Here is a 21022-nt window from a genome sequence, read left to right on the forward strand (position 1 = left end):
CGAGTAAAACATGCCTTTAGAAAGAAGGGTTAGCCTTACATACCTTTATGTATTCTTAACTACTTAATGTTCTTCTTCAAGACCCGCAAACTCTACATTCAAGAGAATCCATACTAAGGTCAAGTCATTGAAAACATGCTTAAGTTCAAATTAGAGCAACTAAAAGGCTAACGGAATTTGGGCAGCACTTCCCCTATTTTATCAACTTCCACCAAATTCCAAATCAACTCCCAAACAATAACGACAACATTCTCAATATCATATTCAAGAAGTTATATTCAATACAATCTCAAATTTATTCAAAATCCCCTTTATAAGTTCATCCCAAAGTCATCTTCTTCACTTCAACATTTATGATTTCTCCACTTTAATTCTTTTCCTTTCCAAGGGTCACTAAACCTTTATATCAACTTAATCATGTAAATAATAGGAAGATCATACCTTATTATAGAAGAACTTCACCTTCCTCAACTCCTTCCAAGACCAAGTTTGCCACAACTTTGGAGAGAAGCAAGAACAACCACCTTCTATGGATTCTCTTTGAGTTTTGATGTTGATCTTCTCTCTTGATGATATGGAAAGGTATGGAGGATTATGGAACCTTAAAGAAATATTGAGAAGCCTCTAAAAGTGTAGATAAATAAATGTGGAGAGTTGGAATGAAAATGGGGTCTTTTAAAATTTAAAAAGGTGGCAACTTCGCACCCCCGCACCGACTTGAGGTGGAGATGCGGCCATATCTCCCCTCCCCTCCCTACGGAGGACGCTGGGCAGTGGGAGCTTCCATTTTGGTGAGTTTGCTGCCCATATGCGGTCCAACATATTGAGTATACGGCCGCATATGGCCTTATTTTTTCCGATATCGCAAAAATGCGATCTTTTCGATTCGTCTGACATCCAATCCTTATGGAACCTTCTTAGCACTTGTATAAAATTTCATTAACCATCCAAGGGACCTTATAGCTTCCCCTCAAGGTAATTCGGGACCTTATAGCTTCCCCTCAAGGTAATTCTAAGTAATGCATAACCCAAATGATATGGAAACTTCCCGAAACCATGACTCAAATTCCAAGCTTTCAACAAACTTACTTTCATCGCTTCACGTGACTCTGAAACCTTAAGGTATACACTTAAAATTATTAGATAACATCCTTAACCTTATAAGGGCTTCATATGCACTTTAGGCTTGCGCTAGTTTACTCATAATGTAATGACACGAAATTTCCAAGAGGTAACAATAAATTTGGACATCACAAGATCAGAAAAGAAAGGAAGAATACAAGTCAATTAAATCTCTTGTACTAAAAGGGACGAAAGAAAAATGATAAAGAAATCATGTTTGAACTTACCAATTAGAATTTAACTTTTCATCACGAGATGTTTCATGTCTTGCCCGAAATTGTGAGACCTTTTCTGAAATTGTGAGACCTCTTCCGATTTTTGGATTAAAGCTCTTTGAAATTTTGTTGAGAATGGTTATGGAGAGAGAGAAAAGACACAAATAGGAGCGGTTGTAGAGAAATTTGACAATGTTAGATTTGGGTCAATCCAATTTAGACTTAACTCCCTGTGTGTTGGGCTAACTTATGAGTTTTAATTAGCCAAAATATAATGGGCTATTCCTTTTTCAAATTATTTATTTTGAGCTTCTAATTAAATCAGATAAATTATCTTTCATATTGGATATGTAGTAATAACAGTAATAATAATAATAATAACAACAACAACAATACTAATACTAATAGTAATAGCAATAGTAATAGTAGTAGTAACAATGGTAATAATAGTAAAACTGCCAGTCATAGTAGTACCGGTAATAATTATAATAATAACAAAAATAATAATAACGATAGTAATTGGTAAAATATAAGGTATTTAATTTATTACCAACTTAGAAGCCTGAAGAAATAAATTGGAAAAAAAAAAGGTCAAAATTGGGTGTCAACGGGAATGATGCCTCTATCCAATAGCGAGGGTCGAAAGCAGAGAATAACATCCTATAAGGAAGATGCAGATGCAATAACAATGTAATCATTTTATTGCCTTAGGTGGAACAAAGGATTTGCTCAAGGGAAGATACCAAATAAAGAAACCTAGAAATATTTAAAGAAGTCGATATCAAGTTAGATATATTTGACAAATTAACTACTTTGACAAAGAAAGAAGGAAACTTACAAAGAAAAGAATTGAATAAATACCTCGTGGAGAAGCATGCATGCAATTTCCAAAAGTAAAGTTCTTCGTTGCCCGAAGAAAGTGTATCTCAAGTAGATTCGTTCTTTGCGCCAACAAGGAACAAATCTAGAAATGTGACGTGGTAGGTATACTCGGTAGACTATAAGAACATGGGCCCAAAAAATATGACGTATTCTAAGCATAAACTAGCTGAAAATTTTGTGCGCCTACATTAATCACCAAAACTGGTGAGTGTAGCAACTTCTTCTGAGGCTCCCTGCATTCATTATCTATCAGGTGAGCTAACTTTTGAAGAAAGACACACTGTTCACAAATATTAAAATAGTAAGATGTTAATATGAGCCCAGAAATTTCTAACACGTTCATAAATTATAAGTTTAGTCTAAAGTTAACTTTATATATTAAACTTAAAGATAAAAGTAACAAGATGCACGTGAATTGCACGTGACCCCCATTTTGTAATAAAATATTCAAGTCCAATTTACCAGAACTAATATTGCCAAATTCTTAACAATGTATACCAGAACAAATATTGACAAATTCTTAATAGTGGATATATTTATAAGAACCAATATTGCCAATTTCTTAAGAGTGCTACATTTACCAGAGCCAATATTTCCAAATTTTAACACTGTACTCCAACAAAGTAGAAACTAGAAGTACGTAAGGCCTACTATACTCCACCCGCACTATCATCTCCTGGAAGTAACCTCTTCCAAAACCAATGCGACTTCCAGATCTCTACTTCTGTTAACTCACCTTTTCTTCTTTCCTATCTCAGGTAAGAACTTGTATATTATGCATCCTACAAAGAGAATCACAACTGCAAGGAGAACAAATACCCATGCTTTTCGGGCACACCAAATCGATAACGTAGCTAGATTCATGACTAGTGTCTTGAATGAAAATAAAGTTGTCTCACAACATGTACCTAAAGATTTAATATCGCTTGGGTATGCTATCTCTGTCCACTCTCGAGGGCCAAAAAGCATAGAATAACATCCTCTGAGAAGGATGCTAGATCAGTGACAGGGTAATCACTTTGTTGCATTAGGTGGAACAGAGAAATTGCTTCATGAAAGATGCTTAACAAGGAAACTTAGAAATATTTTTAAAAAATCGATATCAAGTTAGATATATTTGACAGATTAAATTACTTTGACAAAGAAAGAATCAAAAACTGACAAAGAAAAGAAATCAATAAATACTTGGGGGAGAAGCACACATGCACATGCAAAAAAAAAAAGGTTCTTCGTCGCCCGAAGAAAGTATAACTCAAGAATGTTAGCTCAAGAATGTAAGTCCAGTCACTCCGGTCCGAATTGCACCAACAAGAAATAAAGTTAGAAATGCGGCGTGATAGGTATACCCGACTGTAAGAACATAGCCCCGAAAAATATGACGGAGTCTACGCCTAAGACTTGCTGGAAAATTTGCGCGACTACATTAATCACCAAAACTGGTGAGTATGCCAGCTTTTTCCATAGCTCCATATCTTCATTATCTATCAGGTGACCTAACTGTTAAAAAGAGACACAATGTTTACGAAAATTAAAAGGAACAAGATGTTAATATGAGCACAATTTTTTTTTTTTAACACATTCATGAATTATAAGTTTAGTCTAAAGTTAACTTCACATATGAGAATTAACGATAAAAGTAACAAAAGATGCACGTGAATAGCACGTGACCCCCATTTTATATTAAAAAAAAAAGTCAAGTCCAATTTACTAAAACCAATTTTGGTGAATTCTTAAAAGTGTATATATTTACCAGAACAAATGTTAACAAATTCTTAATAGTGCATATATTTATCAGAACCAATATAGCCAAATTTAATTTGTCAAATATATCTAACTTGATATTGATTTTTTTTTTTTAAATATTTCTAAGTTTCTTTGTTAAGTATCTTCCATGAAACAATTTTTTTGTTCCACCTAGCGCAACAAAGTGATTACATTGTCATTCATCTAGCATCCTCCCCATAGGATGTTATTCTCTGCTTTTTGGCCCTCGAGATTGGATAGAGAGAGCATACCCAGGCCGGACGATATTAAAGTTTTAGGTACATGTTGCGAGACAACTGTATTTTTATTCAAGACATTAGTCATGAATCTAGCTACGTTATCAATCACTTTTTTAAGCAAAGGGCAAAAATTAAAGATTTTCAATTTGATGGGCAAAATTAAAGGCCACCCCAAAATAGGGGCAATCATGCGAATTGCCCCTTTACCAGTGAGCCGATACTGTTACTACAAGGCTACAAACTGACAATTCATGCATTTTCATGAGAACCTCAAGTTTTCAATCTTCACAAGCGTATAAAAGACTCTCCCAACAATTAAAAGTAACACTTCCTCTAGTGAATAAACCTAGGCTATTTATGATATTCAAGGGGCAAAGTAGAAAAGAAAAAAAAATCAAACTTATTTTTGAGGAATAAAACTCAAAAGTAAATACTTTTTTTTTCTTTTCGAAACACAGTTACGTGACCATAGTAAAAAATGCGGTTATATCGTGCAACATCCTGGAGCTCATAGGTGATTAAGTTGACCGCAAACAAATAACGCTCAAATAGCGCAACATGCTAGCTCTTCTACGTGGTCAAGCTGGCATGTACATATAACACAATTTCTTCCCTTGGTATTTCTCATTTTTTGACATAAAATTTGTCTTCTGTGTTCCGTTGGTCTTTGAACGAGTAAAAGGCTCACTTTACTTCTTGAGATCATCAAAAAGATTACCCATGTTCTCCTCGATCATTCATTACTTGACTGCTTAAAATCTTTTAAAACATCGTTGATGCTCCTTGGAATCATATTTGAAGGTCAAAATTTCTGACTTGATTTATGATAGGTTACTCGACACATTAACACTGGTCGTTTTGTAAATTATATATCAAATATTTAAAAAAATTCAATGTATAAATCTTTTTGACCATCCTTAATTTTTATTTAAAAGATGGAGTAGAAGACAAAAAGGAAAAAGACAACTACAAATCTACAAAGCATTTCCTAAAACTGAACACCTAATGTGATATTTTTTCGTTTAACTTAAACTTGATGAGGTAATGTCATTTTTGACACCGGGCATTTGGTATTTCGACTGTTTGTACTTTGTATCATGTGACAAATATCCACATGAATTATTTACTTCAATACAATAAATATAATAGTATGATTTTATTATAATTAAACTCATCTCAAATTTGGATGTTAGAATTCTCAAATCTGAATAGGGAGAAGTAAATCACTTTTGTATATAATTTTTTTATTTTTTCTGGCTTACCATTTGTGTCCGATATTCGTATTATAGTCTGACCAAGTTGCGAAGGCTGGCGTTCTGTACCAAGAATTAAAAAAAAAAAAAAAAAAAAGGGAAAAAGACACAAATGGGCATGAAATGAAATTTAATCGGATTAGATACGTAACTTTAACCCTTCTCCTCAGGAAAATAGGTGCTTCATTTTTATTTGCCCTAATCCCCTTCTCTCCTTCCTCCATACATACAACTCAAAAACCCCAATACTCGTCTTAGAGAAGAAAAACAACCCTTTGCAGCTTTTTCTCAAAACGATACGAAGAAGCTTCTCGAAACTCTTCTTCGACCTAACGACGTCATCTTTCCGTCCGTCAGGTTAGTTCCATTTCCGTTACTTAATTATCCGTTATCGGAAACATTAATGCTCACTTTTTTTTTTTCCTTTTTATTTGTTCTATGTTATTATATATGTTGTAAGTTATCCTTTTTTAGTTCCTTAGTTTTCAGAAGTATTATTTGTATCCAAAACTGTAGTTCATTAGCTTGTATTATTATGTGAAGATTTATAGTTTTCTCGAGTTTAGAGTGTAGATTTGTATTCTGATATTTCAAAATTTTGTTAGATTAAGGCGGATTCAGGATTTTAAGTTGTTGTGTGCTGCAATTGGTGCAGCTTCATGACATATGTGGATGTTTTTTCGGTGCTAAGTTCCAACTGTACAGGCATCTGTTTTTATGCATTTTCAGATTGTTTATCGAAAGCCCTGTTAGGATCATCAGATATGGTGAAATTGCTTGCCCTAATAGTAGGATAAGAAGGGTAAAGTAGCGTTTTGCTTTGACTAGGTCTACAATAACAACATACTCAGTGTAATCCCATAAGCGGGCCAGATAAGAATTGATGAAAGTAAAGAAGCCATGACACAATACTATGAATAAGCATTATGAAGAAAAGTAACAGTAACTGCAGCAAACTAATACAATAAACGAAGTACAGGAGATAGCAGATAGTAGCAGAGAGTCGAAGGGCAGACCGACAAAACAAACAAGACTTAATGACTGAAATCTGAATGATTTAAGATTAAGACCTTCATTAAGTGAAACTAAAATGAGGCCTTAGAGGTGGTTGAAATTGTGCTGCGAGGAAGTTTTTCACAGGTAAACAACGAGCATACTGATCGGGTGGAGCCTGTCTGATGGTCTGTATTGTGCACGTGATAGTTAAGTTCACTTCATACAACAACAACAACGACATACCCCAGTGAAATCCCACAATGTGGAGTCTGGGGAGGGTAAAGTGTACTCAGACCTTACCTCTACCTTGGAAGGACTTAAGTTCACTTCATAAATATAGAAAAAAATGAGTAGAAGGAAGAGGAAAGTATATACTCCAACATTTTACTTCATTTTACACACTCACTAGTATATCTCATTTCTTACAATGTTTAGTTAGTTATCCTACTCATTCTTGGAAATATTTATATAGATATGCTAGGGTAGTATCTGTTGCTACATTTGTGTTGTATCTTGCTACTTTGCTGTCTCTTTTCTTACAATCCTATGTCGGATACTTTTCTTTTGAGCGGAGGGTCTACCAGAAACAACCTCTCTACCTTGCAAAGGTAGGGGTATGGTCTGCGTACATCCTACCCTCCCAGACCCACTTGTGAGATCACACTGGGTTTGTTGTTGTTGCTAGGGAACCAATGTGTATAATGTTAATTTTTCTTTCCTAATATTTGCTGCTTTACTAATCAATTCTGCCTTTGATGTAGACAGGTTCTAAACTATGGGCGAAAGTGAAACTGTGGTAGCTCAAACCTCGTCAGTCACTGATTATATATCTGCTGGCTACTCGTCAATAAATCCTGATGATGCTGGCGCTCATGCTTCTTCTGATGCTGGAAATGCTGGTGATCTGGCCACTTCATGTCCAAATGGCACAGGGGAGTTAGCATCTTCTAATGTAGAGGCTGGAAACGTTTATTCTACTGATCCAGTGTCTACTCAGCAAGAAGGTGCTACAGCTATGGCATATGATGTTAGTCAGGATCTTGCAGCTCTAGCAGAAGCACCTGTAGGTTCATCCCAAGTTGCTGATTATGGATCTTCTGCAAATGGTAACAACACTGCTGAAGCAAGAGACATTGCAGAAGCTGGAACTGCTGAAAATGGGATCGCATCTGACGTTCATGGAAGTTCCAATATGCATCAGCCAGAAGATGGCTTAGGTATATTTTTAGCTGTTCGGTGTTCTTGGGTAAACTAAAGAAGAACTTCTTAGATGTTAAGGGATGCTTGCCATCAATTTAATTAGTCACAAGAATCGTAATACAGATACATGATGCTAATATGAATTTCTTTAGTAGACATGTGGTGTTACTCTTTCTTTTCCAAAAGAAATGCTGCATAAACAGTAGAGTTACGCTAGGATGCTGCCGTAGCTCGATTCTATGTGAATGTCTTTGGTGATTGGTAGTTACAGTATTTGTTTTCTCAGTAGTCTTTCATATTGTAACCAGCTGCTTTCCCCAGTCGATTTCCTTTTACTTCTTCCTGCTGCATGTTGTCTACTAATCAATTTTGTTGTCTTCCTTCATCTTTCATCTTTTGTAAGTTATGAAATTTCCCTTTTTGTCCCTTTGTCCTGATTGTCAGTTGCATCAGCAGTTACTAAACTTACTACCTATATTTTCTGTTGGCAGCTTTGTCTCCTGAAGAGGAAAGATTATGGAGCATAGTGAGGACGAATTCTATAGACTTCAATGCCTGGACTGCCCTTATTGAGGAGACAGAGAAGATGTCAGAGGTACTTTAACTGACCTTCTGTCAAGTGGATTTGTCATCTTGGCATTCTTCATTTTCTAGTCTTCGTTTTTGTTTATTGGGTAAAGAGAGTTTCTTATTGTTCTTATTATATATTTCAATTTGCTTCTCTTACTGTCCAACTGGTAAGAACCTATCCAGAAAGGTGCTGTCTTTTCTGATCTTTTGCTACAAATACACCTGGCTTCCGTGCTAGGTAGAAGGATAGTGGGTGGCACAAAATTTCTCAATTACATATAAATTTGGGTACTATTCCTGGCAAATAGTTTCTAAGCTATAAATTAATTGCCCACACGAATTACTGCAGGAGCTTTGTCACATAGCATTTCTTGCCTTAGCTTATATCTTTTTATTTTTATAGCTATTCTTTAGCTAAGCTAAATCTCCTGTTCTTTGAGGCACGGGGCACTATAGAGTTGGGGGCATTTCTCTCTGTCTCTCTTCCCATCCATGCCATGTGTTAATCTACTTAGGAAAAACTTTTGGTGCTAAAATACCAGTATATTTTGTATATGTTTTATTTGGTACTTGGCACTGTTGCCAGGACTGTCATCAGTGATGTTAGTCAGAAAACACCATTTTTTCATTAGCAAGAGATTTAACAGTACAAGAATGGTGATGGCGTGATGCTCTTATCCATGTTACGTTATGCACTTCTCTTTTGGGTCCCAAAAGATTTGATCCATTTGCTTTGATTATAGAGCTTCCTATTTCTATGAAATCAAACTAATACACATTCATATAATAGATCTTAACATGGTATTTCTTGGATGATCTGCCTAACATTTAGCACATCTTAGTCATAGTTAAAGTCAGCTCTAATTTCTTAATTTTACATATCGCAAACAAGCTCATCTATAATGTGGAGCGTGTATTTGTCTTTTGAGAACAAATTTTCTTGTGGATAGAAATTTCCTCCATGCTGGATTTATTATGCATTGTGAAAATGTGCAGGGGAACGTTTTGAAGATTCGGAAGGTTTATGATGCATTCTTGGCAGAATTTCCTCTGTGTTACGGTTATTGGAAGAAATATGCTGATCATGAGGCACGTCTTGGCTCTGTTGACAAAGTTGTGGAGGTCTACGAACGAGCTGTTCTAGGCGTGACATATTCGGTAGATATGTGGTTGCACTATTGTGTTTTTGCTATAAGCACTTATGGAGATCCTGACACCATTAGAAGGTAATGCTATTGCTGATTTGATTTGTTGTAGTTTTGTATGGTGATCATCAACACGAGATGCTTACAATTTTTCTTTGTGCCAAACTATATGATCTTTCAATGCTCTCTGACCTGATTTCAGCATGTCTGCAACAGCTCATATTCATCTACATGGCGTAAGGTTTGTTTGGGTTGCACTTCAGAATTGTATAACTGATGTGCAATCCACGTGATTCTATGGCCTGCTCAGTAGCCATATGAATTTTCTTCAGGATTCAATTCTATTTTGTGGCCTTATTCTCCCCCTTATATTTTCCCTGTCCTTAGGGCTGTGTATAGTCCATGTAGTTCTCCATGATATTTTGCTGTTATTAACCGTCGCACATGAGATGCATCAATAAACACATTGCTGCTGAGAAGATCTCGTCCAGTAAGGCTAAGATGCCCTCTCACTGCTCCTTTCACGGACATTGTAAGATTGTTTCGAGGAAGGTAAATGCAGCATATTTGTGGGAGTGTCTGCTCTTTGAGTGAATTAGTACTTTAACTTGAACGCTTCTCATGTACTGCATTTTCTAGAGCCCATGCAAAGACGTGTGTGTTTTTAATGCTATAGTACGTTATTCTGTTGGTTTGTTAGGTTATTTGAAAGAGGATTAGTCTATGTTGGAACAGACTACCTGTCCTTTCCACTTTGGGATAAGTACCTGGAATATGAGTACACGCAGCAGGCTTGGTCGAACGTTGCTGCCATCTACACACAGATATTGCAGAATCCAAATCAGCAGCTCGATCGCTATTTTGAAGGGTGATTATCTTCTTTGAAGCTTATTTTGCATTTTCATTATTCATTCAAGGCTCTCAGATTCTCTCTGGCACTATCATTCTGGTTGCCTGTAGAAAAAAAAAAATACTCCATTAGTATTTAATTATAAAGAAGCTTAATTTGTTGCAGTATCTTTCATTTGGTATTTTGCTTGTTTAAACATTTGGTTTTTGAAAGTTACTTGTTTAAGTATGGCTAAAGTTTTAGTCTGGGTGAAGGCAATATTGTCAAATTGCCACTTGCTAATGATTAAGGCTCTAGCAGGTGATTAATTATAGTATATAATGCTAGCCTGGGCCTGCCCTTATTGTTTGTTAGCAACTGCGGAGAATCGAAGTTCCATGCTAGTTTTTAGAAATCCACCTGTAGGAGCAAAAATCGTAGTTAATTCAGCTGCTGCTGGTAGTGAAATATATTTCAGACAAGTCAACATGTATTATTTTAAGGGTTTAAATTATGTACACCTATAGTGTAATGAATCTTTTATTGATACAAGAAAAGTAATTGATGTAACTACTGTTCCTTTCCTGGTGCAATTCTATCTGCAGTTTCAAGGAGCTGGTGGCTAGTAGGCCTCTATCTGAGTTACGAACTCCTGAAGAAGCTGCAGCTGCAGCTGCAGCAGAAGCTGGGGGTGAACAGATTGAGGGAGAGGTCAATCCTGGTTCTGAGCCTTCTAAGCCTGTAAGTGCAGGCTTAAAAGATGCCGAGGAGTTGGAGAAGTATATCGCCATTAGAGAAGAGATGTATAAGAAAGCTAAAGAGTTCGATTCTAAGATAATTGGTTTTGAAACAGCTATAAGGAGGCCATACTTTCATGTGCGGCCTTTGAATGCTGCAGAGCTTGAAAATTGGCACAGTTATCTCGACTTTATAGAAGGAGGAGATGACTTCAATAAGGTACTTGCATTTGGTTATTTTGTGGATTTTCAGTTTCTCTTTATTTATAGCTTTAGTTGCCTTGCCATACATTTATTTACAGTTAAAGTAATATCTGCTGCCTCATATGCTATATTGGCTAAACCATCGGATGAAGCATCTTTTTAAACGGGATATTGAACTTGGACTAAAGCATGGACCATCCATTTGCTTTCGATAAGGCTAAGTACTTCAAACCCTCATTTGTGAGTCGACGTTCTGGGTTCATAATCTGTTGTATAATGGAGTATTTGTTTTGAAGTTCCAATGTTATGCATGCAGGTGTGTTCTTATCTTCCTAACCATGTCAGGCTAGAAGGGTCCCCCCCATTGTATTAGAGGGGCCCTGTTCCACCAGCGGAGTACTCTTGTGCATCACTCCTTAGTCCTTTCAGTTTTTTTTTTTTTTTTTGGAATTTCTTTATTGCGGTAGATTATTATTATGTATTTAACCCATCTGTTACTTGTGCAAGTCAGGTGGTCAAGCTGTATGAGAGATGTCTGATTGCGTGTGCCAATTATCCTGAATATTGGATTCGGTATGTTTCATGTATGGAAACAAGTGGAAGTTTGGATCTCGCCGATAACGCCCTTGCTCGTGCCACTCAAGTCTTTGTCAAGGTAAAATCTCATGATTTTTTTTCTCCTTGTGACAATATTTGGTCTGTTCATCATGGGATTCTCTTTGCTTTTAGGGGGTCAGTTTCTGAATCGGATGCTACATCGTTCTTATTTTTTAACAGATTATTTGACTCTTTGCTTGCCTGGATTAGCAGTTTACTGGTTATTAATTTTCATCTCAAAGTTTAGTATTTAAGACATTGTAAGATTTCTGTTCCCTCATCAAGATGATAACTGGCTTTTCTATTGATTGGAATCAATTAGTATCCTTTGAGAAGGTTAAATTTTCATATATACCCTTATCACAAATACACACACACACACACAAAAACAATGAGCGGAAAGATTGGGCAAAAAGAATTACAAGCAAACTCAGTTCGTTAACATTATTGTTGGAAGCTGAGAAATTCTAACATACTGTGCACCACTGTTTTTACATCTTCTAGTCTACACCAAAAAGCCAAAAAAGAGATACATCTATATTTCAAGATATGAAATATTCTCGTATTTGCTTTCAAAGCATCTTTAGATTCTTTCCTTACATATCACCTCTCAAATGCAAGCCAGGATCGTATCCCAGATTCTGCTCTTATGTTTCCCAATGCCTTTACTGTCCAACATTGAAGAAGCTGCCTAATAGTCCTAGGCATAACCCAACTGGTGTGGAACATATTGAAGAATGAGTTTCAAAACCTGATATGTGAAGCTACATTGTAACAATAAATGATTAGCATCCTCCCCATTATTTTCACAAAGTAGACATCTCCTACAATCTCTTCTGTGTAAAGACTGTTGATTGAGCACTGCTTCATAAGTAAGTGTCCAGCAAAAACGGGCTACCTTGTATGGTACGCTAGTGCTCCAAATAATGGGATCAGTATTCTCCTCTCTGTTCTTTCAATATAAGAAATATGTTGACATAGAAGGTTGAACTCTCTGCTCCGGAAAACTCAACGACTGCTATAATATGAATTGGCTGCAACGATGGACAGAAATGGTAGACAGTTATTCCATCGTATAAAGTAAATTGGATTCATGTCAAAAACGTTGTGTCCAACTGTCGCTCCTTGGTAAACTTGCTTGTTTGTCGGGTATCTTTAGCATTGAGATCGCTTTTTGATATATTTTTTGCACGGGTTGGCAATTGCTCCATCTGAATAATCTTAAATGGTGGCTGGTAATGCTAATGCCGCAGTGTTTCACTGGTCATCCGCTAATGTCAATGAAGTATTGCTGGAAATTGAATTGTTTGTGTCTAGAGCTGTTCCTTGAACAGGCTGCCCCTCAACCCTACTATATTTCATTATCAAACTCATTTGTCCATCTTTAACAGAGGCAACCGGAGATTCACCTTTTTGCTGCTCGATTGCGGGAGCAACGTGGTGATATTCCTGGTGCTCGAGCTGCATATCAACTTGTGCACGCTGAAATATCACCGGGGCTTGTAGAAGCAATAATCAAGCATGCAAACATGGAACGTCGACTTGTAAGATTGTTTTGTCACCTACTACAGTTTCAAGACCAGCTTTGATCTTTGTTAACTTATCTGATGTATCGTTTTCTTGGTTATTTTTTTTAAGGGGAATCTTGAGGATGCCTGTTCCATATACGAACAAGCTATTGCCATCGAAAAAGGGAAGGAGCACTCACAGAGTCTGCCGTTATTGTTCGCACAGTACTCTCGGTTTCTGTACTTGGTAAAGTTCTTTTTGTCTTGTGTTTCCATTTTTTACATCTTTGAGTCAAGTAATTGACTACTGCCTTTCCATCTCGTTGTAATGTACCCCTTCCAATTGGGGTGAACAGCTATAGATATTGCTTTCTTCCAGATTTGTTTGTGGAAATTGGAATTAATATTTCCGTTTTGCTAATGTGTTTTTTTTTGTTTGTTTTGGGGGCGATGGGGGGGGGGGATGACTTTTTGATGTCATATAACAAAATTATGCCTGTATTTTCTGCTTATTGCAGCATATGAATGTGGCTATTCCCTGTGCACTTTGTAGTAGGTGGCTGCCCCTCCTGCGGCCTTGCATATAAACACATGGAATGCTGTTATTTGAATTGGATGATATATGAGACTTCTCCCTTGGAATGTTGCATTCATTGCATTAGTTTGCGGATATATGAGACTCCTGTTCCTTAAATTGCAGCATCTTTTTTCCAGAAATATGAAACTCCTGGTCCTTTTTTTAATGAGTAACTTGGAAATTTAGATGTTACGGGTCAATATTTCATGTTCTTATTCTCGATATTGTTATCCTAATCAGCCAGTTTTCACTCCTCACCCTATTTAGTATAATATCTGAACCGACTTCCCTATTTTGTTAGTGTAATCTCGGAAATGGACTTCCCTGTTCTGTTTTTCCCATTACCGATGATTCTCTTTTTGTGGAAGTGCATCAGCATGATTTTTGCTGCAATCATATACTAACACATGATAGTGAGACATAGTTATATAGGCCATAGCTTGTCGCAATATTCCACTTAATCATTTGATTCTCAATCATTTTAGTTCACTTTAACACACACTTCACTGCCCTTGTGGAAAGCTTGTCAGTAGGAAAAGAAAGCAGAATTAGTGTTAGTGCGTGGAGAGTCCTTAAGGACTTTGCCTTGATACCCTGTATTGTTGAGTGGTGACATCATGGGAACACCTTTTTTTCTCTTTGCTGCTCTTCATGATTAGAATCATTTTTATTTTATTTTATGTATTTGTCCTCCTTTGGCTCACTGTCACAAAATTTCTGTTGGAAGGTTTCTGGGAAGGTGGAAAAAGCTAGGGAAATTCTTGACCAAGCAGTTGAGAATGTCCAGCTGTCAAAACCACTTTTGGAGGTCTCTCTCTCTCTCTCTCACACACACATCCAAGGACGTAAAGTGTGGAGGAATTGGTGTTTCTTATTGACATGCTGTTTTCATGTAATATGCAGGCACTGATCCATTTAGAATCCATTCAGTCACTCCCAAAGAGAATAGATTTATTGGATTCATTGGTTAATAAGTTCTTAGTTCCATCTCCTGAGAACCCTAACGTTGCAAGTGTTGATGAAAGAGAAGAGTTATCAAGCATTTTCTTGGAGGTACAAACTATTACATTTGGGTACTTGACAGTGCTTTGGGACTGTGATGCTCTCATTGTTAGAACAAATATGCCTTGCGCTGTTCTCATGGGCACCTGGAGTTATTTGAACTTGTGATCATGATCAGATATTCTTGGAAATGCATTCAATTATATATTTCATGTGCTTTGACAACAAAATTCTGTTTGTATATTCCAAGATTTGTCGCACTTCCATATTCCTGATGCCTGAATTCCCTCATTTTGATACAAACTGACTGAACTGAAATAACAAATGAACTGGACTTGCATACTGTGCTAAGCTGGTAACCCATCCCTGAACTTGTATTCCTGTTGGATGTTTGCCTGGGTTATAAAATGGTTTGTCTTTAGATACTTTTCCAAGTTTGCAATATTGTGTAAAAATGGAGTTAAAATTGGCGTACAAATTTTACGTTTAGAAACGGACACTGTTGTCGGACCTCCCAAAAAGCAGGAGGCCACCATCTTTGGGATTAGGAAGTAAATACATATAAAATTCAGTTGGGAGTTTGGGTATCATGTTGCATTGATGTTCAAAATATCACATGGTTTAAATTTGAATCATATGTATGTACTTGATTTCATGAAAGTTGCTAGTTGTGGTTGTATTAATTTTTGTCTCAATAACCGGACTACTGTACCGGTGGTGGTCTAAATCAAATCGTATGATGGTTTAAATTTGAATCATATTGGGATGTCTTGGCGATGCAACAGGGAACTAAAGAGAAATTTGTGTTATTGGGAATCATTTCTGATTTATGATCCTTTACCATTTTCCTTTTAGACTTCGAAGCGTAAACACCATGGAATGTCTTGGGGATGCAATTGGAATTCTGTAGAAAGATCTGTCTTTTAGGATTTATTTCTGATTCAATCTTGCTTTTTAGACCTTGAAGTGTAAACATTTTGGAATATCTTGGTGCGGAGTCTGGATGGAGATTTGCTTTACTGGGAATCATTTTTGATTCATGAGCCGTCATTTTTTTTTTTTTTTGAAGACTGAAGTGTAAACATTTTAGTAAATCTTGTGGGTGCAAGGGGAGTTCACAGAGAATTTTGTTTGCTTGTGAATTATTGCTGTTTATTGTGATAATGCTTTGTGCTAATTGTTTACCATGATTGTCTTGTCGTGGCTGTTCACTTTTGATGGTTTTGCCAAAATGTTCTGAGACAGAATGTGTTTGCAGTTTCTAGATCTTTTTGGAGATGCACTGTCAATTAAGAAGGCCGATGATCGGCATGCGAAACTCTTCTTACGGCATAGAACCTCTTCGGATTCAAAGAAACGTCAGGCTGAAGATTATATGGTTTCTGAGAAAACAAAGCTGGCAAAATCTGCTGTTGCAGCAACCAACCCCTCAGTGGTTGGTGCATATCCTGGAACACAAAATCAATGGCCTGCAGGTTATGGTGCACAAGGTCAAACCTGGCCACAGGCTACACAAGCCCAATCACAGCAGTGGAATCCTGGTTATGCGCAACAGGTAATATTATGACAATGTAACAGTTTCACTAGAGATAGTTTGCCCCCCTGGATCAAGCCTCTGTCTAGATTTAAAATCCTGATGTGGATCTCAGAGCAATGCAATGTGAGACCACTATGCATGTGTTGCTTGGGCTTCAACCAAAATGTTGATTTGGGTTAAACTGGAACTTCATCATGGAGAAAAACAATTGAAACAATTGAACTTCTTTATTCAAATGAATTTTAGAAGCTATTTTCTCTTTTCCTGTGTATCAGATTTCTGTCAAGATATATCTTTTCTGTGCACAAATGTTTTAGTACTCTGCTGTCAATTTCTCGTGTCACATATTTCTATCCCTCTCCCCCTCTCCCCATGGAGGTGTCCTTCATTACGTATTTGTTTCAGTTGGATGTGCATGTGTGTGGTCTTCATATTTTGCTGTCTGTATGTTCTTTCCGATATATCAAGATTAAATTAAAACTTAATGTATACACTTCATAGAAGCTATGCTATCAGTGGCTTATTTTTCTGTCTTTTGTGTTTGTTGAACTTTAGGCAGCATATGGTGCTTATGGCAGTTATGGAACTGGCTATGCACCTCCTCAAGCGCCGGCAGCATCAGTGCCCTCAAGTGCTGGTTATGGTGCTTATCCTTCAACATACCCAGCCCAGGTATGCGGAATGCCTTTTATATATCAGCGTGTTGTTGCTTGTCTTGCATACAGTGCCAAATGGCATTGTTGTTTCGGCAGGGATACTTTTATTATCTATGGCTTTCATGGTTACCTTTTGTTTTATTGTTAAAATTGATGTCTTTGCATGCTAAGAATGGTTTAGTGAGAAGAAAATTTGATGTCCTGTAAGCTCCCAGCTTTCTATCTGAAAATGGTGGTGAGGCAAAAAGGCTTGCTAAACTTATGTCATCCCCCAAATTGTAGCATTCCACTGTTGGAAATTGAATCGCTTTATTTCCATTTTGACACTGAGAACATAATCATCAGTATGATAAATTGCCAATTGAACTAAGAAGTATTTAATCCATTCATCTCTATTATGTTGATTTCGTTGGCAAAATTACAAGGGGCATTACACTTGGTTCCTGAGTAAGACTAGAAATTAGTCTACTACTGCCAGTAGCTCTTGTACAATTAAATATTATGTTGGAGAAATTGCAATTCATACTTAGTTTCCGTTTAACCTTTGTGTTTGGGGTGGAGTGACAATGAACCTTTATACTTACAGAAGTACACAAGTTCGAGTTCACCAAATTGCCACAACCAAGGGTCCAGTTTACTTCGGCGATCCTCAGCTATTCCTGCCAAATATATATAGATAGCGCATGAGTTCTAGTGGGGGGTTTGAGTCACCAACAGAGCAAAGTTGGAAAAGCCGCTGTGTTTGACTCTTTCGCCTTGGTGTTGGGGTTGGTACTGTATAAAAAAATGGAGAAAGTTGGCTTCAATTGTCAACTAAGGGTATGTTTCCTCTTGGTATTTTGAATCAGTAGAATTTTGGCTAATAAGACAGCTGCAACAGCTTAGTCCATATACCTCCACAAAATTCATAAGCAAAAAGCAAATGTGCTACTGTTTCGTGATGTATGACAGAAGCAAAGCAATTGTCATCAGTCTCTCAATTTTTCCAGGGGATGCTAAGTCGTCGTTGATCACCATCTAGAAATGTCAGGGGATGCTAAGTCCTTGCGGATCGCCAACTAGAAAATAAGAGCAAAAATAGGAGTTGTCTGTGTTACCAACCAGTCTCACCCATTCAAGATGTGGTTCCTTTGGCTGAGGTGATTATAAACACTCTTTATCATGTTTATCTCATCCCCAGTCATCGGCGCGACAAGAATTGATGTACTTCTATTAGGGCTACCCTCATGCAACTGTTGCATTAATATATAGCACACCAAGTTTTTGTAAATGATTGGAAGTGAAGCATGCGGAATGATAGCTTGGTATACCTGAAGGATGTCCCCTCACCATGGCCAATTTGACTGTGAATGTAAGGTTTGATTAGGGGCCTATGAGCATTTTTAGGAAGAAAAATCGACAGAATTTGGTGTTACATTAGACCATATGCACCAATTGTTCACAGTTCATTGTAACAATGCATATGAATATGATGGTAAATGAAGACATGATTACTTGTTATGGTATTTGTCATACCTTCTCTTAAAGACTACAAAGATCTTCCGTTAGATCATATCCTTGTCAAATTTTATGTTGTGTTGGCCATTGGGGCAAGTTCACTCCAGTGGACAATTGTAGCAAAGCTTGAAAGTTGATGAATATTTAAACTGGTCTCCTTTTGATGGTGTTCCCTACCTTGGAACATTTCAGTTATATAGCTCCTGCTATGTTGAATTGGAATTGATAATGTCTTCCTTGTACTTGAACCTTTTTTTTAAAATCAGTTCAAACCCTCCCTCTAGCTTTCCCCCCTCTCCCCTTCTCTGGGGGCAGAGAGGGGAGTTGTGTGTTGTTTCCATATTTGCTTGATATTTCCATAATTTCATGCTACACAAGTACCCTCAGGCGTTGATTGTTTTATGTTACTAAGTGAACTTTGTTATAATCTGTCCAGGCCTTCCCTCAGCAGAATTATGCACAGCCAGCTGCCGCAGCTGCCGTTGCTCCAGCACCACAAGCTACAACTGTTCCTCCTACAGCTTATTACGGCAGTTACTATTGAAATGGCAAAAACTTCTGCGTCAAATTTTTGCTGGATATAGTTTGTATCTTCCCCTCAACGGCCAGACTATGTTGCGATACCATGAGTTCTTCCACATGGTTGTCATTCGAGTTAATGAGCTGTCAGGATAGGAAATTGAGCAACTAGTGATGTCTTACCTTAGGCTGATGGAACAGTGGTTTCTATCCATTGTTTATCTTCTGTTGGCTTTTTTCTAATTAATGTACCATACTTTTGATTTTAATGTGCTAGTATGCAGGAAAAATCTGTCGCAGGATGTTAATGTTTTCCTAGTTACGGGTGGGTTAGCTAATACAATACAAGATGAGATCTGATGGTTTATATTATTTTTTGACAATGTTGTGCAAATTGACGAAATTAGCAAGGATTTCAACCAAGGACTTGAACTAAGGAGAAACACCCTGGAAAGTAAGAATTTTAAGATAAATAGAAGATTGAATATGCACCGCAAGTTTTGTCAAGATAAAAAGAGTGAATTTGGGCTAAGATTAGATAGGACTATGGTACCTAAAAGCAGACAATTCATATATTTAGATTAGTTATTCAGAGAATTGACTAACAGATGCCAATGTTATACATGGAGTCCAATTCGGATTGTTGAAATCGAGAGTGCTACAAGAGTGTTATTGATAGGAGGATGCCCATCAAAGTAAAAGGTAAGCTTTATACAACTGTTATACGGTCATCAATGTTATATTGGAGTATGTGTCGGGCTACTAAAATTCAATAAATCCACAACACAAATTTAGTGCAGATGCAGATGTTAAGATGAGACGCATGGTCATACAAAATTAGACAAGATTAATAATGAGCTCATTCACCAGAAGGTGCAAGTAGCATACATTGAGGAATACCCATTACCCAACTTCACTGTGAACAGCCCATGCTAGTAACTCCTTACTCCTTATCCATTCTTAATTGCAGTGACACCACTAGTTGGACAATTGCTAGAAACAAATATGGGTCACTATTGTCACGTTATAATCAGACCTTTAATTCCTGTTAAGAAAAATGAACCTTATAAATCTTATTAAAATCAGCATATGTTAAATTCTGGTACAGCAGTAATGAATTGACAATTATCTCAATTTTCTGAAGGAAATTAACACAATACATGTGGCCATGCTAAAAGGGACATGTGACACACCTTTTCGTTAAATCTCTTATAATACATATATAGTCTTTTCCAAAGTGGGAAAACCCCACCCACACAAGTGCTGACGGGCCTTTTGTATTTTGGATGAGCTGCCCTCAAAAGTTTATTCGATATCATTTACTTTATCCGCTCTACTTTATTTGCATTGTTATGAATGGTAGTTATGGTAATTTCTGATGGTGATTATGGTGGTTCTGATGAAGGGATGGATGTATGTCCTGTGTCTGTCACGTGTATCATAAGAAATACATACGATATTATAGGAACAAATATTATGTATGTCACATGCATATCATTGTAAATCATGTGTATGTTAAATATATGACCTATGTATATAATGAAGTACATACGACATACAATGATATATACTTACATACAAGTGTACAAGAGAGAAGAAGTTGAGAAAATCGTCAGAGAGAATTCTGGCGAAGAAACACCAACAACAAACAATATCCGATGATCTTCTGACGAAATAGCGACAAATTTCAGTGAACAAATAGAACTTGGCATGGCAAATGATGAATAAGGTCTATGGGAAACAGAACATAGAAAAAAGAGAAGATCTCTAAATTCTTAATTCTGTGAATTTTGCTGAAAATTGTACATATTATATAAAGATTTTGGAGCTATGTTTTGAAAGTGGAATTATATTGAATTTTTGTAAATGTTGATTTATTTTAGTATATTTCTATAAATCTCCCCAAAAAGCATGTAAATACCTCCGTTGATCCGTGACCCCCAAAATAAAAGTAGTTGTGGCAATTTTTCCCT

At 36.8% G+C, this 21022-nt stretch overlaps 1 protein-coding gene and 1 long non-coding RNA gene across 3 annotated transcripts; both read left to right on the top strand.

Annotated features, from left to right (window-relative positions):
* The first annotated feature begins 5639 nt into the window (after nt 1–5639).
* Nucleotides 5640–19421, top strand: LOC132610398 (pre-mRNA-processing factor 39-1). 2 transcript variants are annotated; one of them, XM_060324696.1, is made up of 14 exons: nt 5640–5832; nt 7233–7688; nt 8163–8266; nt 9238–9467; nt 10087–10254; nt 10821–11172; nt 11668–11811; nt 13145–13297; nt 13392–13508; nt 14566–14646; nt 14742–14891; nt 16099–16395; nt 16933–17049; nt 18967–19421. In XM_060324696.1, the coding sequence occupies exons 2-14, from the start codon at nt 7247–7249 to the stop codon at nt 19072–19074; spliced, it is 2463 nt and encodes an 820-aa protein (XP_060180679.1). In that variant the 5' UTR covers nt 5640–5832; nt 7233–7246; the 3' UTR covers nt 19075–19421. The 2 variants fall into 2 exon arrangements, with proteins under 2 accessions (XP_060180679.1, XP_060180678.1); XM_060324695.1 differs by having other exon boundaries at nt 7237–7688.
* Nucleotides 17058–18538, top strand: LOC132610401 (uncharacterized). The gene is made up of 2 exons (XR_009571139.1): nt 17058–17852; nt 18023–18538. It is a non-coding gene; the product is annotated as an uncharacterized LOC132610401 (long non-coding RNA).
* Nucleotides 19422–21022: the final 1601 nt, after the last annotated feature.

The sequence above is a fragment of the Lycium barbarum genome, chromosome 9 (assembly GCF_019175385.1).
Source record: "Lycium barbarum isolate Lr01 chromosome 9, ASM1917538v2, whole genome shotgun sequence".
Taxonomy (NCBI): domain Eukaryota; kingdom Viridiplantae; phylum Streptophyta; class Magnoliopsida; order Solanales; family Solanaceae; genus Lycium; species Lycium barbarum.